The sequence below is a fragment of the Xylocopa sonorina genome, chromosome 10 (genome assembly GCF_050948175.1).
Source record: "Xylocopa sonorina isolate GNS202 chromosome 10, iyXylSono1_principal, whole genome shotgun sequence".
Taxonomy (NCBI): Eukaryota; Metazoa; Arthropoda; class Insecta; order Hymenoptera; family Apidae; genus Xylocopa; species Xylocopa sonorina.
Genome location: NC_135202.1, coordinates 9,366,304 through 9,385,903, shown reverse-complemented (window position 1 = coordinate 9,385,903; position 19,600 = coordinate 9,366,304). Strand labels below are relative to the sequence as shown.

The 19,600-nt window shown below is 45.7% G+C and overlaps 3 protein-coding genes across 6 annotated transcripts; all 3 read right to left on the bottom strand.

The window, feature by feature from the left end:
• Positions 1-2,012: 2,012 nt before the first annotated feature.
• LOC143428083 (synaptic vesicular amine transporter) lies at positions 2,013-4,468 on the bottom strand. Its single transcript, XM_076902701.1, has 7 exons — positions 4,007-4,468; positions 3,622-3,831; positions 3,128-3,394; positions 3,014-3,054; positions 2,796-2,942; positions 2,388-2,709; positions 2,013-2,230 (listed from the first exon to the last, which is right to left on the bottom strand). Exons 1-7 carry the CDS (start codon positions 4,095-4,097, stop codon positions 2,013-2,015), a joined length of 1,296 nt encoding a protein of 431 aa, XP_076758816.1. The 5' UTR covers positions 4,098-4,468.
• An 878-nt stretch (positions 4,469-5,346) lies between these two features.
• On the bottom strand, positions 5,347-10,822 carry Boss (G protein coupled receptor bride of sevenless). Of its 3 annotated transcripts, none has more exons than XM_076902998.1 (10): positions 10,676-10,822; positions 10,252-10,415; positions 9,086-9,990; positions 8,884-9,012; positions 8,324-8,812; positions 7,748-8,260; positions 7,117-7,605; positions 6,362-6,702; positions 6,012-6,254; positions 5,347-5,775 (listed from the first exon to the last, which is right to left on the bottom strand). In XM_076902998.1, the coding sequence occupies exons 3-10, from the start codon at positions 9,204-9,206 to the stop codon at positions 5,524-5,526; spliced, it is 2,577 nt and encodes an 858-aa protein (XP_076759113.1). In that variant the 5' UTR covers positions 9,207-9,990; positions 10,252-10,415; positions 10,676-10,822; the 3' UTR covers positions 5,347-5,523. The 3 variants fall into 3 exon arrangements, with proteins under 3 accessions (XP_076759113.1, XP_076759114.1, XP_076759115.1); XM_076902999.1 differs by having other exon boundaries at positions 10,252-10,401; positions 10,676-10,814; XM_076903000.1 differs by lacking the exon at positions 10,676-10,822 and having other exon boundaries at positions 6,060-6,254; positions 10,252-10,401.
• An 809-nt stretch (positions 10,823-11,631) lies between these two features.
• Positions 11,632-17,448, bottom strand: LOC143428640 (lysyl oxidase homolog 2B). Of its 2 annotated transcripts, XM_076903679.1 has the most exons (8): positions 16,925-17,439; positions 15,744-15,890; positions 14,438-14,731; positions 13,911-14,117; positions 13,414-13,711; positions 12,548-12,676; positions 12,303-12,426; positions 11,632-11,893 (listed from the first exon to the last, which is right to left on the bottom strand). In XM_076903679.1, the coding sequence occupies exons 1-8, from the start codon at positions 17,133-17,135 to the stop codon at positions 11,771-11,773; spliced, it is 1,533 nt and encodes a 510-aa protein (XP_076759794.1). In that variant the 5' UTR covers positions 17,136-17,439; the 3' UTR covers positions 11,632-11,770. The 2 variants fall into 2 exon arrangements, with proteins under 2 accessions (XP_076759794.1, XP_076759795.1); XM_076903680.1 differs by lacking the exon at positions 15,744-15,890 and having other exon boundaries at positions 16,925-17,448.
• Between the last annotated feature and the right edge of the window lie 2,152 nt (positions 17,449-19,600).

Sequence of the window (19,600 nt, the reverse complement as noted above, 5' to 3'; positions counted from 1 at the left end):
CGATAACGGGACGCGAGCCGTTAACAGCCACCGAACTCCATCAAACCGCGAATGGCGCTCCCGGATCTCCTCCACATTTACAATCATTTTTTATCCTCCTTTACGCGAATAAAGGGCGAACGACGAGATGGTGACCTCGAACTCTGAAACTCCGAGGATGCGGAGGATGAAAGGTCGGGGTAAGGTGGCTCGTTAGTCGTCGGAGGAACGGGGAGCGTGGCTCAGAAGACAAAGAGGACAGCTGGTATCACCCTTTCCTTAAATTCTAAATCGAAATACCGAATGCTTGCTGATTCCATTTAAGCTTCTTTTAATGTTCCCTAATACGTACCTCGTACTTAAGCCTCTTGAAGCTCGATCGAGAATAAAATTTGATCCTGGTAGATTTTCCTTTGGCGATTTTTTAATTACTAAAATTAAATTTCTTAATCTACATTGTTTTGTGAGCAAATCGTTTCTCAGTCTGTACTCAGGCATTAGATTTCCTCCATAATTAAACTGCGTGTCGACTCTCCATGGCTACTAAATTTGAACCAACGTACGACCATGTTTCCCCCTTCGATTCGTGGCTCCTTTACCTAACCACCCTTCTGTTCGCCGCTCGAAACGAAACTCTACCTCTGATAGGGGCTTTATTTCGAGCCGGATTAGACTCGTGCAAACACATCGATTTTCTATTTATGGAATATAATTTAACCAACTTATTGTGGGATTACGGCGACGTTAACGTCATCCCTCCGCCACTACCACCGCCAGCACCCACCCAGAGGGGTGGGATTTAATATTCTTATGGTCACGGTCTGTTGTTTTCTGCTCGCTACGATATAATTGGTTCGATTAAGCTCGCATGCAATTCCCTCGCTAATTTTCGCCATTTTAATCTTGTCTTATAAGCAGGAAGTAGTGTATTAATACGTGCTTGTAGGAGGAGCGATTTTTGTTTCTTTTTTTCTCTTGCTGTTATTTAACGTGATGTGAAAAAATTGACGATGACTTGTAATTTATCGCAGAGCATTGAATTTTTCGTAGAGGTCATCACTTCATTCTGGGATAGGAGTAAATTCAATGTTGGACGGCTTTTTATGGAGAGAGCAACATAAAATCGTAACAGCGTAACACATAATGAAAACTTATGTTGAAGGTAGTAAAAGTGACTGAGATCGAGATGTTGTGAAACGTGACGAAGAAATAGAATGAAAATAATTGGTCGCATGGAAGCCGCTGAGAATGTGTTCGAAGAATTCTTTTTCGATCCGGTATTTTTATTATAGCGATTGGAATTGAGGTGGTTGAATAGAGTTGTTCTATATGATTCCTATTGAATGAAGCTAAATATAAAAAAGTAAATGCGCGAAGATGAAAAATTCATTGCTTTTTATTTAGTTTTCGATTTGCGTTCACCATGAGAAGATGGAATCGTTGCCAATTATTGATTTTGCAGTAACGTGATTAAAGCATTACCGGCATTCAATCGGCTTAACGATTCTAACGAACGAATTACCTTGTCAGGGGTGGAAAGCTGTCTAATTTTGGACTTTAATCAAAATTGTGCTGGGTTTCAGTCGAATTCAGGGTAACATCCTGGACGTCTTTGCGCAACAGCCCCGGGATGTTACTTTAGCAATTCCGGGGATGGTAATTCACTTCGTTATAACTTACGACGCCGAGTTACTCTCCGTGGTACGGTTAAGTGGGAGTACAATGATGTTGCTAATGTTGTTTCTGAACGTTCCACGGCCACGAATTGAAAACAGGCCGCCTGTGGAAAATTGCCAATACGGGCAGCTGGCATTTAAATTTTCGCAATACTCCTTTAAGGATTATTTTACTAATAATTATTACAAAATGTAGTTTATTCAGTGGAGGGAGGATTTAAGGATGAAAGTCCACTTTATTCATTTGCTGCCGTGTTAAATCGAGTTGTCTGAACAAAAAATGGTATCGTGTTCTATCTTCGTGGAGTTATATAAAATAGAAGTTACTTTTCGTAATTGGTAAGATAGGCTGGGATATTAGAGGTCTTCGTCGGAGTCTCGAAACCGTTCGTATCTCGCCACCGATTTCTGAAAGGTCTCGTAATCCCTCTTTTCATCCTGCTGTGTCAGTAATTTTCTCCTTTCCAAGGTGAGGTATATTAGTAAGGGACAGTAGCCGAGGTTGATTAGGCCAACGATTCGCATTACCCATTGGAAGCCAATCGTCTTCACCATTTCGCCTCCCACAATGGGCCCTTGAACAAATATTTGTCGCACGGAAGTTGTTCAACAAGTATTAATATCGTACAAAATTTATAAGCGTTGTTGGAACGTTCAAGAGCATCATGGAATATTGTGTTAAAGATTCTTTCTCGATTTTTATATACGAAAGTTAAGTAATAGTCGACTTACCAAGAGAGTAGGCTAAACTAACAGCCACTTGTTGGATCGAATAGACCGGTCCATAGTCACCGTTTTGGTCTACCAAACTGGCCAACAATGGCACCAGAGCTGCGTCTGCCACGCCAATACCGAGACCCATACCCAAATGTGGAACAATCAGTTGCGACATTGTCCTAGCCGATGGTATCAAAATGGCGCTCACGCCGACCAAGAACATGGCTAGGACGGCGATTTTACTTCGTCCGTAGTGATAAGCTATCATGCCGAAGAAATTGGTCCCAACTAAATAGCCCACGCTATCTGGGATGAACACTGTTCCTAATTGCCATTTCTGGAAATAAATAATTCGTTTCTTGATGGACAGAATTGAGTTTCGAAATTGGCTCTTGTTTTCTGCTACGAAATAAGGTCTCGAACCTTAGGCTTTATGTGCGTTCGTAACCAGATCGGTAAGCAGGGTTCCAAGATAGCCATGGGTGACGTCGAACACCATATAGCTCCAAAAATAATTAGTATATGCGGATCTGACAAGAGATGCGCCCAAGACGTCACACGTTCGCTGGACTGGAAATTATTCCGTCACTGGGCGCAATATATCTATGGAAGAAAATATTATTTTATACTATTATGCTTACCTGAACTTCCATTTCGACGTCCAACGTAAAAGTCTGCAGGCCTGAGGAAAAATTATTGTTTGATTAGAGCCAAGGAAGATGAGAAGAGATTTTTTTTATAACGTATATTCGTGCCTATGGTGATGACGATGAAACAAGAAACCAAGAGAAAGGGTGCCATTTTCCCTTCGAGATCGTATAGGACAGATCCAATAGGGTATCCGACGAGGACACCTAGTGCAATGCTCCCAAGGACGAAACCCATGATCTTCGACCTCTTGTCCTCTTCCGGGTACTGGGATGCAACCAGCGACATACCGGAAACGCCGATGCACGCTGAGGAAATGCCCTGGACGCTTCGAGCCAGGAACAGCACTTCGTAAGTTTGCCCAAACGCGAACACTGTAATAGTCGTCGTATTCAGAAGATTTCTTTGTTCGTGCTCCTTTTGTATCTTGAACTTTTGTAAGATCGAATAGGGCTGGCGCCATTGTGAAGCGTCCGTGGTACGATGGAAAGTTTTCATAGAAGAAAATTCTTTACATTCGTCTTTTTATAATTTCAATTCTGAGAGAAGCTTACGGAACTTTTTTCCGATTCAAGTAATTCGAAAAGGAAAACGAGCTTACGCATCGCCGCCAGTAGGAGACTCAGGTTTCCAACGAATAATGGCTTGGTGTAACCTATGGTACCGGTAAAAGTGCCCACCGCTGGATTCAGTATTAATTGTACCAGTGCCTTCGAACTCAGTAATAATCCTACTCGGCCGTTTTCGTCCTCTTTATCGTTCGTCGTTGAGTTTCCATCCAGGGTGCACAGATAATCAGGAATAATCGGCACTGAAACATTATCTTCTCAATCGTCGCGTCCTTACGTGAGACCGATCTCACTTCAAATGAATGTTATTTTTATTTAAAAAAAAAACGGCATCCCCCAGTACTATCACGAGAAATCTACTCCCTTATCTCCATCCCTGCATTTAATCATCAGTCTCAGTCGATCATCATCATTTACCAACAACTGTGAGTAACACGTTGTCCAGAAAGAGGCTCAAGTAGACCACAGTGACGACGATGGCTCTGGAGTCCCTCCCAGCATCCACCATCGTTATCCCCAACGTTAATCCGACTTCTCGGTAAAGTCGACCCTTTGCGGCACTAGATTTCGTTCACTCGATGGGTCCAAGGACATAGCCTCGAACTAATCGACTCTTCCATCATACTTTGCCTCGTCCATCGATCGATAAATGTCTTCCCCTTCGCGCGAGATCGCGCAGCCCATCGGGGGAGGGTGAGCAGGAGAGTTTGTCGATTCGAGGTGGCTCCTCAAATTCCCTCTTTCGATACTAGAAACTGGGCTCTATACGTGACTGGAAAGCGAACCAGTACCGAACGGGCTTTTATAGCCATCCTGGTCGCGTCCTTGCGCAGAAGCTTTTTCAGAAAACGCGAGCCCCAGCGCAACGACTTCGTCGGGCCCCCCCGGCGACTTTCACGAGCCGGTGCACTTTTCGATTTACAGTCGTTACGACCGCTTATCGAGCCAGGCCAGCCACCGGGTTTTTCATTATTTTTCACGCGATGGACACATGGCGCGGAACTAAAGCGCGACGCATCCCCTATCATACGGGGGATGCTGCGTCTGGTAAAGAGACTTCGACTACATGCTTGTCACTTGGAAATTTGGTTGACCTGTTATTTCATTCCTTTTTCTGGATATTATAGTTAAGTGGTCTGTAAATTTTAATAATCTTGGACTTCTGAAAGCTTAGATTTTTTGAAAATTGTCAACTTCTCACATTTTCTATCATTAAAGGCGAACTTGTTAGGCGTCTCAATTATAAAAGTTATTATTTAATGTCCGAGGGTAGTGGATAACCGAAAATTAGTTTATTCCATAAATTATCCGGTAATTTATTCAGTTTCGAGTGGCCTCGCGATCCATCGCGGGCTGCGGCTAGCGTCCGCTTCGCAACTCTGGTTTCCGGTTACGGCACTGTCATCGATATTCCTCCGGCACGTACACCTGTGCCCCGATTGCGGAATTACGATCGACCATAACGCAATTTCGGCAGGTAACCACGCGAAATTGCTTCTCTTGCATAGCGTGGCTCCTTTTCACGCTCAAAAGGGTAGCCAGCTCGTTCTCGCCTCGTTCTGTACTTTAATTACGACGATAATGGCCCGACAGAGCGGCATCCATTTCACCGTGAAACTCGATCGAGTGCTTTCAAACAGTTATTGGAAATTTGTGTCGATTACGTTATTGTTGAGAAAGGGAGAAGTATCAGAAAATTTTTTGCAATTTATTGCACACACTCCATATATTTTTTCCGCGTCCCTCGTAAATGCGAAAGTGTCCACAGTTTATTCGTTATTTTGTACAATATTTCGCAGCGCGTCAAATCGAATAAAACACCCAATAAAATCAGTCTGTCTGCAATGGTTTCGTTTATTTCATCCGAAGTACGATCGTTCGTACGACATTCTCTCTACAACGTGATTACCGGGCCAGTATACGTGTCAGGCGTATTAAAACCTCGTAATTCTAGTGGAGTCGTCGTTCTCTTCTTCGCGGATCGTCGCCTCGGTTTCGGTCGGTCTTGGACTGCTTGGTCGCGCTGGATAAATCTCGTCGTTCGATCTGTGGCCGGCGGAAACGTTACTTTCGACGCACACGTCGGTCTCGATGCACTCTTTGTCTTCCTTGGACCTCCGCTTCCGGCGACACTTTGGTCGCGCGTACGTCGTACTCGCGGTGTCCTCTGCGGGGCTCATCCTTAACTGCAAAGGTAATCTCCTTAATTCTTAACGAAGTTGTTCGACTGTGACATCGTTACACGTTTACCCGATTTTAATCATGTTAATCTCTTCTCAAATTACTCGCTCCATTTTCGGAATTTCAATTTCAATTACGGAATTAGAACAATTGGGAAAAATAGAAAAACGAAATTTTGCACCCTACTAGCTTAAGTAGAAAACGGTGGAAAAAATGTCTACAAAAATAGAAAAAATCTCACGTCCGCATCCTCGATGCAGACTTGCGGTATTGTGTAAGAGTTATTCACTTCTCGCATCTCCGAATGGTATCCGTAATTGTTGTAACCAGGTGTTCTTCGCGTATCCACGAAATAACCTCTGCCTTGACCCATGTACTTCTGACCGGGGCTGGAGCTGCCGTAATAATTTGGTAACGTGGACGTCACCTGTAAATTCGTCACACTTCCGGCGCCAGAGTGCACGTAATCGTAAAATGGGCGAGTCTGTGCAGATAAAATGTTCATCGTGTGGCTTTCCCATTCTAACCAGTTATTTTGCGATTCGAAACGAGGGTACTCCAAGTAGGTCTAAGTAAACGCATCGTTCTGACCTGTCTGGTGATAGTATTGATCCTCGGCTCGGACACCAAATCGGTCGATCCGAATCTCTGTCCGAACTCCTTTCCCCTGGCCAAGTGCTTGACCATGTAATAAGTCCTCGGAATTAGCACTCCGACGATGATCAAGTAAGCCGTGGAGATGATCCCGAAGCACACGACCGTGTCACGGTACTCTGGCTCCATGAGGATGAAACAGGTGAGCCAGATGGCCCAGACGATCAGCAGGCCAATGGATGTGCCGAAGAAACATTTTCCCTCGCGATAATTACGCGGCAGTTGGGAGATGAAGAACCCGACGACGAACAGGGCTACCAGCAGAGAAATGTCGTACCCTGGAACGATTTTTATTGATGGATTTTGTATCGTCAGTTACGTTCAACGAGTTTTACGGGGTACACTTTAGTAGGGGCGTACTGTGGAAATTATGAGCTACAAAAGGGATGGTAAATAAGTAGTTTTATCGTGAATGATGCATCGAGTAGACAGGGTGGCTTTTTTCCCCTTCCTTTTCACGATGGATTGTAGTCATTTCACGGGCTGCTACATAGGTAACAAAAGGGTGGGAAAGATGTTCCAGTGGAATGGTAAGAAAGACGAATGGACGTTGGGAGAAGGGTAAATAGGATGTCTTAGCGAAATGATAAAAAAAAGGCAGTTAAGGAAAGTATAAAGGAAGAAAAAGATTCCGAAGGAGTTAACAATTCTCCACTGCCAATAAAGAGAGAAAAAGGACCAACATAATGTACCCAGAAGAGCGATGAAAAGTAAGCTTCTGACGACTACAGCCGGGTCATCAGTGCTGAGAACGAAGAACATAACGGATATCGCCAGTTGCACGCAGAACATAAAGAACACCATCAGGCTTTGGAGATATCCGTTAATGTGTGTCGTGAACACGCCACCCTTGGAGAACACCAAGAAGAACGCCCTGGACAGCATTACGGAAAATTCCAGTCCGAAGGCTAGGGTGGTTACGAGGATTTTCCTGGAGTTGAGCTGTTTAGCGTCCAGATAGTTGTCGTTGATGCAAAACGGTAGGACCGTTTGCAGGGTGAACACGTTGGCCAGTATCAGGACGATCGTTAGCGCCGGATTCCCATCGAGAACGTCCTCGACGATGAAGCGGTAGATAATGAAGACGGCAATCACGCCGCAGGCGAACGTGCCGCACACAACCACTGTCAGGAAAATTGGTATCCAGTTGCCCGGCTTTAATAAACCCTTGTCGAGTGTATCTGCAAGCAACGTTAGGTGGCCCATTGTGCCCTGAGTATCATTGTTTCTGCGTAACTGGGAACCTTTCGAATTATGTACTTGAATTTCTTACCCCTCTTGAGGGGTAATTATGAAAAAAGCAAAGATCGTCGAGGAACGAACCTTTGCTCACACCGTGCGAACTGAATGTCTTCTTGAAGTTCACGCAGTCCTCGCAGTTCTTCGTGTGCCTCTTCAGGCAGAGCCTGGGCATCTTGGGCATCCTTGATTCCGGCGTCACTCTGAACTTGGAGTTCGCTGGCTCGACCCTGTACGCGGCGATGTCGACCAGCTCTTGCTGGCTCCTCATCGTCACGATATACCTGATGGAGTGCGATTTCGGCAGTATGCGGAGGGCGTTGTACACGTCCGCGTTTCGCATATCCTGTTTCACGTGCGGATTGAACCGCGGCATCGTGCACGACCCCTCGATCTCCCGGGGACAGTTACGTTTCCGAATGTCTTGCAGCGATTGAGCCAGCTCGACGATCGCCTTACCGATCCCGAGTAGATGTGGCGAGTGAATTATTGGGCCGCTCGCAGCTTCCAGGAACCCGTCCGGCGTTGAGATTTTTTGGAGCTGCTCCAAGTTGAAGGGCGAAGTACGCACCACATACGAGCCAGGAGGAATTAAGTCTGGAAAATGAAGTTTAGAATTTTTATTTATATTTTCGAAAAAACTGAAGTCAATGTCCTCACCATCTACATTTGATCCATCCAGCGTCGTGACGATCCATGTTTTTCTGGGTCCCTGCAATTTCTCTCCCCTCTCGATCCATTGTCGAACGTCGTTTCTAAATCCAATCACAGCGATCACAGCTTCCGTCTCACCTTCCTCCAGTTCCAGAGTATCGCCATAATTTTTCACGCAAATCCCTGCCTCTTTCGCGGTGTCCAGAAACAAATTCAAGGGAAAGTCATGGGTAACCAGTAATAGATCGATCGTCTCGAACCTGGTGCTCAGGTAGTGCACCATTAGATTGATCAAGGGCCTCGTCAAATTCTGCTCGTGGTACGTGCTGATCGGTAACACGCTGTAATTGCGAAGTGGCTCCAGGACCGTGGCGTATTCCGATGGTAACAGTATCCCTACTTCGTAATAGTTGCTACAATCGGAATCCACGACTGTTTGTAACGCCTGCTTGTACACTGTCATCTCATCGTGGCAGGTGTCGAAGACCTTCAAGCCTGAATTTCAGTTCGAATTATTGTAGAATTTTTTTTAGGATCAAGTGTTAATTAAACTTGGGGTGACTCACCCATTGGGTGTCCAGAAACGAATTCGTACTTGTTCAAAGCGTGCACCACGTACAACGCGGTGAACACTTCCTGCATCCCATTCCTACTCGTAACGTTGCAGTAAGGTCCATGCTTGATATCCAAGAACACTGCACAAACCATCAACAAATTCCCATGTCCTGTTAACTGCAGAATGCTACCAGCAAACAAATATTCTCTTACCAGATAGAACAGAGTCACCAGGAATCTCAAACAGGCTCTTACTTTTTGGACAGGTACTCTGATCCTCCATCCCCATAGTCGCCCAAAGGAAACTCACAAAAGTAATCAGGAATTTCCACATGTTTCTCAAACAAGGCCCAACCTAAATCACCCAATCATTCGTATCCCCTAAAGAAATATTCTAAAACAAAGCATTCATCGTTGAAACAAAGTCCCCAAGAGGAACACGTCCTCGTCATCGCCTATTTAATCGATAGCTTATTTAAAGGGTGAAATAAAAAGTCCCGCTCTTTCGATGTAAGGACAAACGCCATCGTTGATCGGTAACGTTTCGCGATCACCGTGTAGTTCCGTTCCTTTTTTCGCGTTCACACAGTTGTTCCACTCATGATATCGTTTCGACTCCTCGAGCGGGTTTCCGAGACCACAGGGCAGGTGGATCCTCGTTGAGAACGATGGCGTGACACGCAGCACGCGTTACTTATAGCGATTGGACCCCTTCGTGAATTGGATCCGTCATATCGCGTGACAAGCGCCACTCCAGGGATAACAATCGCCGTGGAACACGTCCCTCTACGATACTGGTCGCCAGCATTTCGCTCCAACTATCGAACACGGTGATTTCTTCTAGGGTCCAGACTTTTTTTCACCCGTCTCTTTGCTTATGCTCCGTTGGGCGATCCACTGTTTTTTCCTCTGTTTCAGTGAGATAAGTTGCGGGTGACTTGTTCGTTGGTTACACTTTTCGAGCCGATAAAGCATTATCGATTAGATTTCTTATCGCCCTGGGACAGTGTTACGGTTGTCCCTTTTTCTGGTCTATGGAGTTTGGTTTAATTGCTGCCCTTTTTATTTCCCTCCCAATTTTTTCCAGTCCCAAGTTGTGTGCAGAGATTCATTCATGTCTGAAATCAGGATGATACGTTACTAATTGGATACTTCAGTGAGATTTTGTAACAGCTGTACTTGTAATTAATGATTGGGATAGTTTAGTAGTAGTGTTTTATAACCACCGTTGAATCAGTATGAATCAACATTGAACGGACCCCTTATCAGAAATCCATTATGGCTGCTCCCCTATCTCGTTTTATCCTCCTAGCTTTATCTACTCGTAGACTTTTTAATGCGTTTCTCTTTAAAATCTCATCTACTATAGATAAACTCACCTAATGGAATCCAATGCGATTCGGTAACCTCCAACACTATTTAAGCGAAACGTAACATCCTCTCACTTTCGATTTCCACCCCCTGTACTCCGCTCCGCCAGTTCGACTCCAAACCTTCCCCTGCCCACCTGTCTCCTCCACTTCCGATCACTGAAATCAACGTTCTACAATTGTCCACAACCAGCGTGTTGCCTCAAATCCCACCACACCATCTCGGACCAATATTCTGCGCTTGAAACCAAGAGAGGCAGTGTAATGTACACGCGTCGTACATATCGAACTTTTCGATCCGCGAACGTCGTCGATGGCAATCGAGTTTAGCTCTGGACGAGCGTTCGAGGTATCAACCGTCCTCCCTGAGTTAGCTTCCGGCCCGGAAAGAGTTACTCCCGTCTTGGTCCAAGGCACAGAATTTTAAGTCCACCTGGGCGAACGCAAAGTGGACTCTCAGCGGCAGAAAGTTTCCAGTGGTAGTCCGAGGGGCCGACTGAGCGACTTGTTTTCGGCGGCTATGGAAGTTTCATGACCGGGTGCGCCTTGGGGAGCAGCTGGCGCGCACTGCACACAGCCAGTGACCACCACGGAAGCCATACCTAGGGCCCTCCCCTTGCTAAACGTATTACAGGTTCAGTTACGTTGAGGTCTGCAGCCATTTAAGCGGCGCACGTACGGTCTAATTGACAGTCGGGGTCTCTTGTTTCTTGACAAGAGAGGGGTGGAGACAGCGGGGGCCAGAGATGGTCCTCCCCGTCGATGATTGAAAGCGACAGCGGCCGATTTCGCGGCCGAAAGGGGTAACCCAGTTCCGGTGATCCGAGTCGATGTCCTGCTGGATCGATTCGTTGTTGAGTCATACGTTGTCTGTGGTAATCTCATGTTTCAGTTATTTAACACCCCGTGTATGCGTGGGCGAGTAGTTCTGTTTAGAAAGAGCGGAAGATTAGCATAAATCTCGTAGAGGTCGATTCTGATCTTCAAGTTGGATCTGTTCGGCTGGTCGTGTGATCTAGACGCTGATTTACGAGTATGCTTAGACAACAGCGTCGCGTAATCGACTCGTATCCTAAGTAAAGGTTCTTCTTCTCCAAACACACAATTCTGCCACACCGAGTATTAACTTTACCTAACCCAAATCCTCGTATCATTCAAAGTCCCATAGAAAATTTGTATATGTATTATTTGTTATGCAGATCAGTAAGAGATCTGTGGTCTCATTTTTAACAAAGATTGGAGCGTCCGATCACGCAATCCTCCCTGTGATATGCATAATCGTACATTCCCGTTGAAGCATCTAGCTCGTTTCCTAAGAGACTTTCCTGCTCTAAAGTTGGCCCTATCATTGTAGCGAAGGTAATCAGACGATGCAATTAAGAACAACGGTTACGAGAGAGATTCTCTTTATTGTTTACGAGGATCTTAATTAACGTCCAACGATAACACGAAGTCCTGTTCCGCCCCGTTCCGTTGAGTTCGCCGTTTCCCCGTGCTCGTGGACCCGTGATTATCACCAGGGGCTGTGTCAAGGCCGGCCCATGACGCAGCTGTGCACCGTGGCGAACGATTCCGTGTAGAGGAGGCGGCAGATCGCCGCGTTATTCTCGAACGACATCTCGCCCACTTTGAACTCAGGATTCACAGCGACCTGGAAACGTAAATATCGGCTCGATCACGTTCCTCTACCTCCTATGGTATCGCGATTGCCCGGCTTCCCGCCTGGCCTTTTATGGACCAGATACATCGCGGGCTGTTTGATTCGCTTGGAAAAGCGAGGCATGACGTTACATTATCGAGCTAGGTCGGTTAATTTACGCTGATGGACAATCCCGTTACGTAACCGCACGTGTTCAACCTCCTCAATTTCTTGCCGTTTTAGGCACAATTGATTTTTTCATGTTCCATTTAAAAAAATTGCTAAAAATGTACTTTAATTGCGGATGAGGCGGCGCACTCGTTACGGTGTTCGAGACACTTCGTTTCAACGCGCATTACTAGCTGAAAGCTGGAAGCCTAAGCGTTCCGACGATTTCGCACTTCAACCCTACGCCGCGTACCTTGAAAACGTATTCCCCCGGTCGAAGCTCCGATATATCCACCCACTGGCAGTCGATGTTGTGCTTGTATATGTCGCTGCAGTTCACGGAGATGCCTTGGTCACCGTAATTGGCGCATTTGTACCTGAAAATCATGCAGGAGCACGTGCAGAGCTTAATTGGCTCGCCAATTAGACGGTGTCACCCGTCGGGACGAAAAATCGTTCCGCTAGACGGCCTAACGAGACCATGTTGATTGCGTTTACCTCGCCTCGACGCCGGGCAGGCATTGATTGTCCTCCAGGCAGAAGGACGCTTTGTGCCCCTCGGCGAGCCGGGTCCCGTTCAGGTCCAGCACGTCGAACGTTGCGAACACCTCCATCGAGTGGTAATGCCTGTCGTTAACAAACGCGTAATGTGGAATTAATGGCCGTGGAACGGGCCACTTTGATCGCCGCGCAGCGACTGAACATTTCGAAAGGCTCGATCGGAGATAAGACGAGTAGCTGCTGCTCGATGAAAATGAGCCTCGACAACGTCGAGTGCCTCGAACCGATTTTAGGCGAGTGGGGATGGTTTAACGATAGAATTTGTCAGGGGGTAGGTGGTTCGGGGACTTTCTCCGTTTCTTGGAATCTAATAGGGTGAGTTTGTACGTCCTCGTTTTATCTACATGTACAATATAATCCCGTTGGTCGGTCTCAAATTGATTTACATTAGGTTTCGTTGATTTACGGTTCGAAATTAATTCAGTGAAATTTTAGACCAGCAGCTTGCAAAATTAGAACAGAGTGGGAAGAATTAGCTTCTAGGAACGCAACTGGGCCGATATTACTTTTCCCTCGCCCCCTCAAATAGTTTGGACAAAACTGCTTGGAATCTTATTGCCAAACGAGCTCAGTAACGCAGTGAAACGGTACCAAACTCAAACTTCTCGCCATTGTACTTTCCAAAAGTCACGAACCTCTTAAACTTTGCCACAGTTGATATTTCATTTCGCGCAGTCAAAGAAGTCGACCAGTTCTTTCAATTTCCACTTTCACATTAAAAGAAGGAAGATAAAAGTCATTTCTGAACAAGCAATTAACGTTAGACGAATAGTCAGCAGGTCAATGTTATACTCATTACTCACATGTGACACATGTGCCATTCCCAGAGGTGTTTCGGCACTGACGGCCGGAAGTCTGCTGTTCCGGCGTTCAAAATCCTCGCAGTGAATCTCAATAACCTCCTGGTCTCTAGGTGCCAATTATCCGATTCCGTTTGAATCTTGTAGGCTTGCGAAGCGACGCAATTCTCTTCCATGGCGCATTGTAGCCAATACAGTTGTCTGTCCTCCAGATGAGCCGTTCGCATAAGCTCTATATGGTCGAATACGAGGTCTGGCATGTCTCGAAGGCAGACCAAACCCGCCACGTTCTCCAGTGGACCTGTGATGGTTCATAATTACGTATATTCTTTCCAAATTATTCAGAGATACAGATTTTTATAGAATGTAACGTCATATTTTCTTTTGTTTCTTTGATCTCTTCTGGTTCTTTTTCTTTTCAACGAAAACCAGAAACCCAACCGCATTTCTCATTAAGAAAGCAGGCGGTGCAATTTCGTTGGAGAATGCGTTTCACCTACCTGGACAGTCGAGGAGCTTGTCGTGCAGACAGTCGATGAGGCTGTTCTCGTCTCCATGACACTGCACACCGCTGATTGCCATAGGTATCTTCGGACCGCCGAAAAAGTTCGTCTGGACGGCGTTGGAGGCGTAACCTAGGCCCAATTGCCGGCAAACCACGGCTGCCTCGAACAGGGACCAACCATCACCGCATACAACACCCCAATCTGAAATAAAATTGCTTCGCCTATTCTTCTCTCATCTTTTTGTGCTTTTTCTACCTTTTTCTCAATAAACATAAGCAACGAAGTTTGTAAAAGGATTTTTGTTCACTCCTATCTAGACAGCATCCCAATCTAAACACAAAATTACTTTACGAATCCCTTTTTCCGCTAACATCAGTCTGATAGTGGTATCTACTAAATTCATAGTAAATAGAAACGAAATTTGGTAAAATTTCGAGGCAACTTCCCAAGGCAAAAGATTCGTTCCAATCGAATGAAGACCATAGTTCAGCAAAGAGGGAATAATCGATACTCCGCGATACCTGAGTTCCCCAGTTTCACCTCGAGCCTGCCCTCTCCGTGAACACGGCCTCCAGCCAGCCTTATCGCCACTCCCTGCTGATGTACATCCTTGATTCTCCGTTTCTCCGGCTTCCTTTTCAGCTTCGTCCGCCCTATCGTGTCCCTGTCCTCCTGCTGGCCCTGTTGCTCGCGCGCGCAAATTACCCCAGCCGCCTCGCTGCCCTCGCAGTCGGAAGTGGCCCATCCGTCGAATCGACATTTCGATAGCTCGTCCTCGCTGCCGTCGCAGTACACGTTGTCCATCCAATATCTTCCTGAAACGTATTTCCCCCCCCCCATTTTTTTTTGTTTTTGGCCACTTTTTAACCCCCCCGCACATCATCTCTCCAACCCTTTGCGGTCCCACGCGCGCACCGACAGAAGAGCCGCTCGCCCGTGGTCGGTAGACGCTTTTTCGTCCAGCCACGATGTGATGAATCGATCTCGAAACAGAGAGCCACTTCTATTTTCTGGGATGAAGTTATGGGATCGTTTTCTGTGGGGTTTGGAGTGGAAATCGATCGGCGGAAACGGCCGTGAAATCTCGTGAAATATAGGGATGTTGGAGTATTCCTTTTGACTCTGGTGGTGACAGATTGGAAATTAGGGAAGTGAGTATTGTTGGCAGAGGATCGTTAATATCATAACGAATTTGCAGTAATTACCGTGGATTCAGTGGTGAATTGGTGACACTGGAAAAATGTTCTGTTCGTTCTCATCCTTGACTAAAAAGGTACAACGATTTTTACGTAACCATTAGGGTGGGGTCAATTTGACCTGGATCAAAAGGAACAGGTGAGAGATACGCTTTGTCTAAGCTAGATATACCGAGTGCACTCGCGTTTACGCTAGATTGCTTTATCGATTACCGGATTATTTCAACTCTTTTAGCTTCGCTGCGAAATTCCATAATAAACTGCGCGCAAGTACAATCCAGAAGCGACTGATCTTTAAATCATTTCGATTAATCGGGAGAAGAGGAGGTGAAAAGCTTGCGCTTAAAAAGTGACGAAAATAACGATGATAATAGTAATAAAAATCAACCGGCAACGTGGAACCGCAGAGGATTAATTTTTCCATCGCGAACGTAAAGAGGATCGCTCGAGAACAGAGGGATAAACGTTCCTCGTGTAATTGACGCGTTTTTTTTTTTCCACCGGTCGGAAATAATTGCAGGTAATCCAGTTCTGTCTCTTTGCCACGGGAACGATCCTATTTATTTCCGCGTTCACATAGCGTACGGGGGTTGAAGTATTCGCTGGTACGGGCGGACAATATTATCCTCACTTCTTGCCTGGCCAAAGTGGCCGTTCGTCGTTGGTTTAATTGCACCGTCGAAGCCTAATTGCCTGCAAACCACATTGGCCTCCAAGTAATCCCATTCGTCGTCGCACACACTGCCCCATTTCCCGTCGTGAAGTATTTCCACGTTTCCTGCGTAACCAATCGAATTATGAGCTTGCACGCGCCCCGTACACCGGTTCTCCGCTAAAGGCCTTGCTAATGGCGGTGTTTATGGTGTGTCCCGTGGAAAGTAGTTCGATTAAGCGGTTGATATTTCGTCGTGTGTTAGTTGGCTCGTGCAGTTTGTGGAAACGAACAGGTGCAGTGGTTCTTTTTTATGTGAAATTAAAACTATCCTGAAATCAACTCAATTAATATGTTCTTACAGATTTTTTTTTTAATTAAACAATACGTTCGATAATATACAGAAAAGCGAGTTAAATCTTTTCGCGTAGAGTATAATCTGAAATCCTAGAATATAATTTGAAATCCTAGAATTTAATTATAAAAGTCACGGATAAGCTGTGATCGCTTAAAGCACAATGTCAGGGTATTGCTTTGCTTGACTCGTTGGAGGAACGTAAATTGACAAGAGGATTAACCGTTTTTTACGCGAAATGGAGAAAGAACGTTCGACATGGGAGTAAAATCGACGAAGCAGAATCAAGGATGGGGCAGGGTTGGGAACGTAGTAATATCCAATGGAGGGTAATAAAAATTGACATGCGAACGTCTGGGACGGATTCTATCCCGGTTTATGGTCCAATTCGACGGGTGGCCATCCTATCTCGTGGCTCGCGATTCTATGCCTACGTGACGTTCACTACGCTGACACATAGTCGTTGACATAAATCATCCTCGAGTTGACCCCTTTTTAATCGTCATTGCACAACTTACACGAGAAACGGCTGATAAAATCGCAGCGTTTCACGTAAGATCCATTTTTACGAGACGATTCGCTTGGTAATAACATACATGCTTTTATTCCGACTGAAAAAGATCGCTGAACGAGAGTACGGTTCCTTTAGAAAGCGCAAATTGCAAATTCCACGATGAAAAATTGATTTCTAATTTGAATCTAAAATTTTCAGATGTAAAAGTTGCAAAAATACAATTTTTTGCTTTGAGCTTAGTCACAATATTGGGTGGCCAATCGAAAATGCCGAGTATAAAACCCTCTGTACCTTCGTGTCCACCATTTTCGCCGCCCACCAGCTTTATCGCGCCCTCCTGTTTCTTCAGCTTCCGGAAATCCTTCTTCAGTTTCTTCACTATCCTCGCTTTCTTCTCGCGGATCTTGTCCCAGGTGGCATTATTCGCGGCACAGACGTCCACCAACGTCAAAGTCACCAAACAACCGACCATCAGAATCTTCCAGTTCATTCTCGATCTCATTCCTCAGTTTCAACCATACTTGAATGAAATTCTTCCTCATCAGAACCACCGGAGAACACTTTTTTTTTTAACAATCAGAATCAGTGATCCCCATTTTTTTTCCCGAGATAACTAGGTGCTCCAAAGATGATCGCTTCAGATTTTGGTTGTTTCGCGTGATAACGGGTGTCAGTGCTGAAATCACAGCACGTGCATTTCGTCTACCGTACCGCAGGCTACTGATGCGTGCCTCTGATCACGCGATGTAATATATTTGCTCCAGTTGTAAGACAAGCGTCGCGATCTAGTGCGTTACGTAGCGGGTCGCACATGGTAGATCACTTTTTCTAAGCCTCCCTTCCTATTTCTTTCCGCTCGGAATATCCGTGTCCGTCGACGGATCATCCGATAACTGTGCATGGAAATCGTGATGGGACTACCAGATTTCCGCGTTTCAATCCAGTTTTCCGGCCATCCAGTCTTGGAGCACCTCTCTCCTTCCTGTCACCACGCGCCCTTTAAACACCTCTGAAGAATTTTTAATTACCATCGTTTTTTTTCTTTCTCTTTCCTCAAGTATAATATCGTACCGTTTATTCCTTGTATCCGTAAATGGCAAAACATCTTGTCGTCGGATATCTTCTTCTTATTAAACCGAGCCTCTGGTATGCCTCTGAGGAATGTCCCACGATTATTCCAACGCGGGTAACAGCATTATTCCTTCTTATTCTCTGCGGTTGTAAATGGAACCAGAAGCGAAGAACACAAATCGAGTTAGGGTATTTCAAAGGACCGAGGATTGTTTGGGGAAACAAAGCGAGAGCCCTCCAAAGAATCCGGATCACCATGCTTCGAACAAAGTTACGAAACACTTAAAACGGAATTTAAGTTCGACATTAGAATTCCACCCCCGCGTTCCCATTCAACAATTATATTAAATCTCCGCAGTCTCTGCTGCTATTATGACTAAGAAAATGGAAAAAGTTCCCGAGCATCTTTCATCTGTCCCCCTCTGCAGCCTGAAATAGTTGCATATTCCTATCTTAATTCACCCTATTAACGACGATCCACGGTACGTATGAACGTAAAATTTGCGTCCGCAATTTCGTCCCAAGTTGAATGAAAAGAAAATGTAACCGTTATCGTAAACCAATCTACGAGCGTAACGCTCGCCTGGGGAAGGATAATGGCCGCGTTTCAGCGGAATTTTTCGAATTCCATCGAACGCTGCGCCCGCCTGGGGAGATTTCGTTATCTCCGGTTAGTCTGCCAGAACCGTTGCAGAGGGGCTCTTTTTTTCGTGACGAATCCGAGGCGGGCTCGTGTGTCCGTCGGTCTTGGTAGCGGACCAGCGGCAATTCGATCTCGGGAGAAAAAGATCCGCAGCTTAGAAAGCCACTGTGGCCGGCGGGAGCGTGGTTCTTGTTACTCGATACATCGGTCTCGTGTGGTTCACCCCGTTGCACAATCGTTTATACGCGTCGACGTGTACGAAAAGTCTCCATGGAAATTGTACACGAGCCGATCTTTAACAACCACCGTTTTATACGACGCGACAGTGTTTCACGCTGGAGATATGCGCTGGTCACGGCGGCGCATTCGAATCGCATCGATACGTATTGAGGATCGAAATATCGATATCGAATATTTAAATTGGATGCAAGATAGGAAAGTAATTATAAACCGTTCGTATAATGTCTCACTTTTTCGTAGCCAGTAATTGCTAGAACTCCAGTTCTTTGCGAACGGTGCAAATACTTAATACATTTCCATGCACTTAATGCTCCCAACACAATACCCTCTCCTTCCGGTACTTCAATCTCCCGGACGGATTAAAAAGCGACCTCGAACAAACTGAAATTAATCAACTTAAGAGCGGTCGCAATTAAATTACCAGAATGCATGGACGCGCGAAGTATCGAACACGTAATAAATCATCGAAATGGATCGAGAGTTTTCATCCACGGTTAAGGGGGTAGAGAGAGGAGAGGAAACGAGAAAAAGAGAGCACGAAACGTCGATGAAGAAGCGCAGAACCTTATGTACCACCACTTTTTCGCCGTTCTCCACTTGATCATGACCTCACCGCCGCCGCCGCCGCCATAGGGGCCCGGGCAAAAAATCATCTAATTCGAGTAACAGGCCGCTTTTGATACGGTTCGTTTCGTGGCGCAACCGCGGCTAACCCGACCAAAGCAATTATCGTAAGCTGTTAGCGAAAACGGCCCACGGTTAAATTCTTGACATACTTCCGATATGAGCCATCGCTCGTAACCGGGCGGAGAGGGATGCAACGCAGAACGACTAAATTCGTTCGCTGGACCGAACGAAATTTCACCGCGCACCCGAAAATTAAGCCCCGAGCTATGTATTTCACGTAGGAATTTCCTAGTTTAGAAATTTCCTCCTCCAATCAACGTTCACTCGAGGCAACTTTGATGGTTTACCCTAACTACGTTTTAACTACATCTTAATTAGAAGATTGT

Bases quoted from the DNA above. Each gene is read 5' to 3' on its own strand.
- Boss (XM_076902998.1), bottom strand. From the start codon at position 9,206: ATGTGGAAATTCCTGATTACTTTTGTGAGTTTCCTTTGGGCGACTATG. The intron at 8,813-8,883 runs GTGAGTCACCCC...ACTGAAATTCAG, and splicing joins CGTTTCTGGACACCCAATGG to GCTTGAAGGTCTTCGACACC. The intron at 8,261-8,323 runs GTGAGGACATTG...TTCATTTTCCAG, and splicing joins GGATGGATCAAATGTAGATG to ACTTAATTCCTCCTGGCTCG.
- LOC143428640 (XM_076903679.1), bottom strand. From the start codon at position 17,135: ATGAGATCGAGAATGAACTGGAAGATTCTGATGGTCGGTTGTTTGGTG. The intron at 14,732-15,743 runs GTGAGGATAATA...AATACGTTTCAG, and splicing joins CCACTTTGGCCAGGCAAGAA to GAAGATATTGGATGGACAAC. The intron at 14,118-14,437 runs GTATCGCGGAGT...ATTTTATTTCAG, and splicing joins GGTGAAACTGGGGAACTCAG to ATTGGGGTGTTGTATGCGGT.
- LOC143428083 (XM_076902701.1), bottom strand. From the start codon at position 4,097: ATGGTGGATGCTGGGAGGGACTCCAGAGCCATCGTCGTCACTGTGGTC. The intron at 3,055-3,127 runs GCACGAATATAC...ATTTTTCCTCAG, and splicing joins TTTCATCGTCATCACCATAG to GCCTGCAGACTTTTACGTTG. The intron at 2,710-2,795 runs GTTCGAGACCTT...ATTTATTTCCAG, and splicing joins GAACGCACATAAAGCCTAAG to AAATGGCAATTAGGAACAGT.